Genomic DNA, 9,007 nt, shown 5'->3' on the forward strand with positions numbered 1-9,007 from the left:
ATTCAAATTTATAGATTTCAAATTTATTTTCGTGGTTTTAGGAAAAAAAATATCATAACTTCATATATATATATATATATATATATATTATATATATATATATATGATTATTTGGATGTTGAATTTTGTTAAAAATATTATTTTATTAGTATATTTTGATTTATTTTTAATTTTTTTAAAAATATAAAATTTAAAAAAATGATGATCAATATATATTAATTATAATAGTTTCTAGATCGTTCGGTTGAAGGGCCGAATATGAACAAGTTACACTAGAGTTTATCAATCTATTTTCTTAAACTTTTGTTGTTTCTCTGTTTGCTCTCCATAACCCACCCATCCCGCAAGAACCCTACCTACCCAACCTCTGTTGCTACAATAATACTAGACACCCTCCTCTCTTTTCAAATGTACAGTAATCCTATCTTGCTTTTGCCAGTTGCCAACTTTACTGATCCCCTCTATAATGGAGTGACTGTCAGAGACTGAATGGCTGAGGAGACTGTGTCAGTTCTCTCCTTTTACACTTGTCTATAACTATTGTTGCACACTTGTATCTATTCTACTTTCAAAAATAAAGATATTCGTACCTCTCCTTGATGGTTAGTTAATCTATTTGTTTCATTTTGTTGCTCTTGAGGGGTCTCAATTTATACGTTGCATTATTGATTCATTTTCTGTGGTGTTGGCATGGTTAAGTTTTTGATGGACTCTTGGCTTGATTTCTGAGGTACAATTCCAGCACTTGGCTTTGGGGTCCCTTTAAACTTCCTCAAGTTCCAGTCTTTTTCATTAACTTTAACCCGCGGAGAGAAAAAAATTGATGAAAAAGATTGCTTGTGATGTTTCGCACAGTGGTCATTGGGTAGCTAATTTCGGTTAAGCCTTTTTATCTTATATTTTTTTGTGAAATGTACTTATTTGAAGTGGGTGTTCAATGTTTTCCTACTTTTCCTAGTTATCCTGTTGTGACAGACAAAAGAACCTGTGAGCTTTCCCTTTTTTTTCCCTATTTTCCCCCTGATTTAAATTGGGGCTTTGATGGATTCACACAACTGTTGTTTTCCTCTTAGTGATTCAACAAAAGTGGAGAAGGACGGCATATATTTCAGATCATGGTCTAGAATCTTTTTTCTTTCTTTTCTGGAACTGGTGTGAAGCGGGGCAATTTTGTTTTCGGGGTCCGTCGCTTCAATCAAGTTTTATCGTGAGTTTCTTGAATTATATTTTGAATATGTTCAAAACTTCCCTTCTTCAGACATTAATCAATTGGTTAGTGAATGTTAAAATTTCTCTCATTTTATTCACTGTTTTTCTTTTAAGTTTCTGTAGCTATTACTTGTGAATGGGTTCCTTAAAAATTCCTTCTCTTAGAGAAACAAGAATTCGGTGAATTACCTTGTTTTAAGGATTAATTTGGGACAACTACTAATTGTCTCTGTATTTCCCCAGGAAATTAGTGAAGTACTCGATTTTTATGCTATTTGTTTATTAGAAGGGGACAGTTGGCATTAACGCATTTATTTAGTACTCTTCCTTTGGTTTTTTTTGTTTTTTGTTTTTAAAATTTCTTGGTTATCATCTGGAGCTACGAAATGATAAGTTCTGATAAATTGGTATGAGAATAAATGCTTTGTTACTATAATGTAGGCTAATGGTTTCTTTCCACAACCTGCATGACGTGAACTTGAAGATCGCTCGTTTTATGCTAGAGATATTACTCAATTCTGAGGAGAGACGCTGTTCTTGAATCTTTCTCGCAGAGTAGATAGTCAATTTGGAGTGAGGATATAGCAGACAACAAGTTCATGCACGTAGGTTAGGGATTTGGTGCTTCGAGACTGAACGAATTTGGAACCCACGGTGCTTTCCGATGGATTCATCATCATTTCCTGGATCATCGAAAAGGGCCAAGGCTCCTGGAAGTAATACTCATTGCTTGGTTGATGGATGTAATGCAGATCTAGGCCTTTGTAGGGACTATCACCGGAGACACAAAGTCTGTGAGACTCATTCCAAGACCGCAAAGGTCACGATTGGAGGCCGGGAGCAGCGGTTCTGCCAACAGTGCAGCAGGTAGTGTAGAAATCAAGTTGTGATTGATTGTTCGTTTCTGTGATGCCTCACTTGAATCTTCACGTTTGTGTAGTCTTGAATGCTTTCCAATAAACTAATAACAATGATAAGAATCACATGGTTTCCAATTTGATATTGTGAAAAAGTACTCTAGTTACGTTGAATGTGAAGTGGGGCAAGAACTACATTTACATGTGATGGCAAGTGGATCCGTTTCAATGTTTATATTTTTTACTTGCATTGTCTTCTGCTGTTGTGTTCATAATCGCGGAATATTTGTGTGAGTCGATTTTGGGTTCAAATTCGTGTGGTAGAACTTTAACTATTCCGAAACCAGTTTGGACTTTGAACAAATCTTGCATCATATTTGTAGGTTTCATTCGCTAGTAGAGTTCGACGAGGGGAAGCGAAGCTGCAGGAAACGGCTTGATGGTCACAACAGGAGGCGAAGGAAACCTCAGCCTGACTCGCTCACCCGAAGTTCTGGACTAAATTTCTCTACCTCTCCGGCCATTGACAGTGCAAGAATTCTTTCATTTGGAAGCCCGCAGATACTTCCAAGCGCTGTTATGAGCTCTTCCTGGGCTGGGGTTGCCGAAGCAGATAGCAATCTGATGCTCTATAACAATCAACGACAGATGAAATATATCGAGAGACAAAACTCGCTTCCTCAGTGTTCTGCTCACAGCTACGAGGGAGTGGTCAATCAACTCCCATGCTTGCAAGGCAGGGACTGCTCGTTTCAAGAAACCTCCATCTGTCAGCCGTTTCTTGATCCAAATACTGCATTGGGAAGTAGTAACAGCAACCAGAAAATGTTTTGTGATGGATTTAAGCAAGTTGTTGACTCTGATCGTGCTCTCTCTCTTCTGTCATCAGCACCTTCCATCACTCGGGAGTTCTGTCTGAACCATGTTGACCACTCAGAACCACTCCCCCAGCCACATTCTTTAGTTCACAACTTGCACTACTCTGGCTTAACTCATTTTGGATTCGGCCAAGAAAGTAAGCCAATTGAGTCTGTCACAGAATCTCGTGGTAGCAATGCCTCTACTTTACATTTCTCCAAAACGATTCACCATGCTCCCGAGGGATCGTCTACTAGTGGATCCCACCAAACTCGCACATTCATGTGGGAGTAGTCTTTGAGCAAAAATATGGGCACTCTTTCAACAGAATGCGTACGGTGGTAGGTACTCCGTGGATTCTGAAATGTTGTAATGACCGAATGTTTCTTCCTAAAGGGGTGAAGGAACTCTTACACCCCACAACCTCTTACTATTTGTTCTATGCTTTTACTTTGATGTGAAAATTTAGTCACTTTTGACCCATCTATTGCTGTGGATATGGGCGTGTTTCTTGCGTGGAACTAATGATTCATGGTTACGTAAAATTGGAGAAAGCAAATTCGTTTCGGATCATGCTTTACATGGAAAGTGCGAAGTTTCGTGGATATGGGCGGTATGTGCTTGAGCCCGAAGAATCCAATATATGCAACACACGTGAAGAGTACTTAAAAAAAAGGTAGTGGAGGGTGACGCAATTGAATCTCCTAGTATTTGTGGGTTCAAATGGTTTTCTTCAGGCAAGTTGCACTGGATTTTTATTACATTGGGTGTCAAAATTTTTCCCTCACCCCTGATTGAACTCGTCTCTCTTCAATGGTTAGAGGTTTAAGTAAGCGACAAGTGGAATGAAATTTAATTTTATATTTAAATTGCATAAATTGAAACTTATACCCTGTTGTCGTTTCTTTTAAGTTATAAAAATAAGAAATCCATATCATTTGTTGTATAATTGTTAAATAATTAATATTATTTAGTTTGGTAATCTCACTGTTATATTTTCATTATTTTCTAACAAATACAATTTAAATAAATAATTTTCTATTAGTTTCGGGTCAAACAGCAACCAAATTCTAACCATCGGAAACTGTAATTAAATTTATGACAAAAATCCGTGTGAGATATTCTTACATGTCTATTTTTTTGAATTGGATTTCTTATTTGGGTCATCCATGAAAAATATTACTTTTTATATCAAGAGTTTTTTTTTTATTGTGAATACCAGTATGGTTGACCGGTTTTATAGATTAAGATTCGTGAGATTCAATTTCATCTTTTACTGGAATCAATTATATGCTAGTTCGAAGATCAAGATCAAAACTCTCATACAAAGAGCCTGATATTAAGAGAAATCCTAGATCTTAATGCAAAACGGTCGCTATTCCTCTGATCCGATATGATTTTACTCTATAAAATATTTTCCAAAGTGGACGCGAATCCGATAAAATATGAACACACGAATATATCCAATTCACAAAGATTCATTTCTATCTAAAACCTGGTAGCCCACATGAAAAAAACAACTCTTCTTGCATTATTCCTCAGGTATTAATCATACCTCTTAGCTTCTATATATTTAGATCGGCACTCATAGCCCGATTAGCAACACAGGCCTAAGTCGAAGTTTTGAATAACTTCATTGATAATGGAAGTCGGTAGCCACAAAAAAGGAGGTTCGATGAAAAGCAAGCTCATTACGTCTTTCTACCGCAAGGCTAAGCCGGCATCAGCCACCCAATACGCCACTCCCGCGGTTGTTAGGCCAGCTGTAGCTTTGGTGAAGGCAGTATCATTTACGAATCACGACGGTAAGTTTTCTGGCTCCGATGGGTATGGCCACGGTGGGGATGAACATGTGGACATCAAAGCTTCGAGTTATATTTCTCACGTCAAAGAGAGGCTCAAACGCGAAGAATCGAATTTGTTGTTGATGGAGAAAAATAACGTAGTCAATTATTAAGTATATATAGTCAAGAATGTTTGTATAAATATATTACAAATAATTTAATAATAAGGTAAATGTATTATTACAAAGCAAATTATGTGAAATAGCTTTGTTTCTTAATTTGGTTCCAATAATAATAAATATAATAAAAGTGTTGTGATCCAAAAATTTAAAACAAATTCTAAGGGGAGTCCATCCGGCAAAAGCCTACCTCGTCTGCAGTACTGGGCTTGACTTGTGAGCAAACAAAGCCCAAATTTGAATCCAATTAAAAATAGTTTGATTGTGTTGAATTTTTTTTTTTTTTCTATTTTTTCTCAGGATTTTAATGTGCTGTGGGATTTGTTCCAGATTTCAATTAAGCACAATAATTTGTTTGTCACCAAAAACAGAGGATTGGAATCTAACACCAGTTTTTTTGTATGTGCATGTCTCAACGTAGCGGTAGGCACGGACCCAGACACAGAACGAGCGTCCATTCGTCCATCGATCAAATTACTCTTCAACTAATTTTATGCACATCATTTGGTTTTGGCTCTCGATATATTTTTGTAACTTTATTTTTGTATCTCGACCATATTCAGACTTTCAGTACTCAATCCACTACTTGACTAAGGGCACCCACATTGGTTGGTTAATGGGTGTTAATAACACCCATTAATTTTTGCCCACCAATGTGGGCGCAAGAATTAATAATCTTGGCTGACATGGCAGCCAAGAAATTCATCAGAATGAACGGCGTTATTTCGAAATTTGCGACGGTTTTTCGTAAACCGTCGCAAAGTGAAAAGCGTCTGTTTTTTTAAAAAAAGGTCGCTATTTGCGACGGTTTTTTAACACCCGTCGCTATGTGTGACGGTTTTTCAAAAACCGTCGCTAATTATCACCAACGGCTATTTTCAAACGGCAAAATTATGCACCAACGGCTATATTCGATTATCGTAATTCGTTTTCTTTGTATTTTGTGTTTTTTTTAAGAGATTGTGTTGAATAATATTTTAAATAAAAGAGTCCAACTTTTTTTTCATTTCTTAATAATATTTTAATGAATATTGGAATTAAGTTATTTTTAAAATAATAATACTATTTATTTTTAGTAATATTTGTTGTAAAATTTTAAAAATATTAGAAAGATATTGAAATATTAAAAATAAAAAAAAATGAGTAAGTGGACAGTGAGATCCCATAAATAATGAAAGTTGAAATTAAATGAATGTGGGTGTGTGTTAATAATGAGGAAGTGTTAATGTAATGAATATGTGGCTCGTGGACCCCATCATTTTTGATGATATGGAGAGTTATTAACATGGATTAATTCCGACGGATGCGGATGTCCTAATACAAAACCAAGATATTAACCTCGACTGATGTGTGTCCTGGACCCAGGATGTTGGAATTCATTCCATCCGCATATGAATTATCGGTAATAAGACAAAATATATACACACATTATACATATACATGAACTACGTACTGATTATCACATCATGCATCTTTTCTTTAATTCTGATAATCCGAAACTAAAATTAACGTTTTAAATGGGAAACTTGATTCACATTTTTCCTAATTCATCCTTATAATTTTGTTGATTGATTAATAACAATTTGAACCGAACAGTTGTCAGTCAAATAATGAGACGAATTTGCAAAGATGAATGAATACCCTTAACTCCATAAGTGATATTATCATGCTAAGGATTTGGGATCATCAAATACAGATTTCCTAAACACTCTTAATTTTAAGAGTATGTCTCTTGTGAGACGGTCTCATGAATCTTTATTTGTGAGACGGGTCTAACCATACCGATATTCATAATAAAAAGTAATATTCTTAGCACAAAAAATAATAATTTTTCAAGGATGACTCAAATAATAGATCCGTCTCACAAAATACGACCCGTGAGACCGTTTCACACAAGTTTTTGTCTAATTTTAATACTATTTTGTTTTGGGTTTTCGCTTATTCTTATGGTAATCGTGTTTAAGTAGAAAAATAATTATGCTTTAAAATAGCTAGGGACTAGGAATTCCACAATCATACATGTACAAAAACAAAGTTTTATTGAAGTAAAAGTGTGGATTATAAAAATTGGATTGAACATTATTTATCGTTTTAGTAATTTATAATTAAGACGTGATAAAATTACGTTTATAAAAATAAATTTTCGAGGCTTATGTGAGTTAATTAGAGATCAATTCATGAAGAAGCAATTCAATTAAATTAAGATATAATGTATGTATTATATATTTGTATAACTATAGTAAACCATATAAAGCTAATAATAATGTCTGGCACATTGAAATTTTATTAATTTGTAGAGATATTAATTAATAGATAAATTAACAATTTGTTATTTAAGAATTTTTTCGGTTCAACAAATATAAATTTATTTACATAAAAATCATTATACTTCACTACTCCATGTATCATATTCCTTGAATTACTATTTAAAAAATAACATTCATTGTAAATATATAAATTAAGTAAATGAAACTCATTATTTTTAATAAATAAATAATATTATATTGTATTGAATAATCAAGTAAAATTCACCGGCCGTTAGATGTGAGTACAAATACTTCTATAGCCAATTATGCGAAAAGGAAGCGTTCATAAATCACATGTAGCAACAAAAATTCTTTACATTTTTTTTATTGCATTTCCACAACATATATCAGAGTTTTTGGATGCGATGAAATAAAGTTAGAGAGGAATACAACTAGATTTAATTTCAAAAATAATAAACATCATAATCAGATTTTATTAAATCGTCCCGTGTATATATATGATTTTAGGGACGGTCTCACGAATCTTTATCTGTGAGATAGGTCAATCCTACCGATATTTACAATAAAAAGTAATACTCTTAGCATAAAAAGTAATATTTTTTCATGGATGACCCAAATAAGAGATTCGCTATCTTCGTTTTTTTGGGACAATTTTCGTTCTTTTGTACCGTGGCGTTGATATATAACCAATGCAATGCTGATCTGACGCTGACATGTGTAGTGTCACATTAACATTCCCGATAAAAATATTATAATTTTAAAAAAAACAAATATAATATACTAATATTATGTCATAAGCTAATTTGAGGTCTGAGAATGCACATAATAGACCCAAAAACCTTCAGGATCGATAGATAGAGACTCATGTTTTACAATCCCTGACTTGATAGCTAGAGGGGTTTGGAAGAAAAACTCGAGCACCCCTCCATTTTATGTGTGCTTTATTTACAAGAATGGAAATTAAATAGGTTATATTAATATCGACACTTGAATATATATTTGAGATAAGTGAAAAAAAACGATCTATATATTTTGTACGGATGTATATATAATATAACATGGTTTTTTTTTTTAAAAAAAAAGTCACATGTTTGTTGAAACTAACCCTGCTTGATCTGCCATCTACAAATGCTAATAAAAGTTCACATGGTTCACTCAAATAAAGAATTAATGACCTTTTATTGGTTCAATATGAATGATATAAATGGCACTTTTTCTATACATGGAATTTGAAAATAGTAAATTAGAGAATATATTCGGGAAATAGAAAGTGAAAATTACTTAGTTTGGTGGATGTGTGGTCATCGGTCACAATAATTTCGATGTCTTTTATTTACTTTAATTTTACAGGACAAAAACATCCTGCTCTTTCTAATTAAGCAGTAATTCGATGGAGACCGATACATACTATATATATTCGTCCTGGACATATTTATTTACTGCTGTGACTTGGACCATTGTATTTATTACACTCAAGCATCAATGAATTGTACCATGCAGTATTTTATGAAAAAAATTATAGTGATAATATGCAAGTAATTAAAATAATTTACATTACTCATGATAAAAAATGTAATCAGACACACGGGATGTCCGAGTAATCAGACACACGGGATGTCCGAGTTGATGGAATTCGATTTTCCTTACCAACATTTTACCGGCGAGTCTATTGCACATGGTTTGTCTTGTGCGGTTTACTTGACTGGCATGATTCGCAGACTATTGCGTTAGCCAAGAAGTTTAGTCATCTTATGCGACTTCTTTTGTTATGTTAATAGAAATGGTATCAGATCAGTAGATCTCCTCCGTGGCTGCCATATGTATTAGAAGTTGCATTTTGTACATTAATTTGA

General features: G+C 34.0%; 1 protein-coding gene across 16 annotated transcripts; it reads left to right on the top strand.

The window, feature by feature from the left end:
- The first annotated feature begins 287 nt into the window (after window positions 1-287).
- LOC142533466 (teosinte glume architecture 1-like) lies at window positions 288-3,705 on the top strand. Of its 16 annotated transcripts, none has more exons than XM_075640233.1 (4): window positions 524-987; window positions 1,074-1,181; window positions 1,962-2,076; window positions 2,450-3,705. In XM_075640233.1, exons 1-4 carry the CDS (start codon window positions 912-914, stop codon window positions 3,216-3,218), a joined length of 1,068 nt encoding a protein of 355 aa, XP_075496348.1. In that variant the 5' UTR covers window positions 524-911; the 3' UTR covers window positions 3,219-3,705. The 16 variants fall into 16 exon arrangements, with proteins under 16 accessions (XP_075496361.1, XP_075496348.1, XP_075496362.1 ...); XM_075640247.1 differs by adding an exon at window positions 1,651-1,818 and having other exon boundaries at window positions 526-1,207; window positions 2,450-3,700; XM_075640248.1 differs by adding an exon at window positions 1,694-1,818 and having other exon boundaries at window positions 526-1,181; window positions 2,450-3,700.
- Window positions 3,706-9,007: the final 5,302 nt, after the last annotated feature.

This window comes from Primulina tabacum, chromosome 18 (assembly GCF_025594145.1).
Source record: "Primulina tabacum isolate GXHZ01 chromosome 18, ASM2559414v2, whole genome shotgun sequence".
NCBI lineage: Eukaryota > Viridiplantae > Streptophyta > Magnoliopsida > Lamiales > Gesneriaceae > Primulina > Primulina tabacum.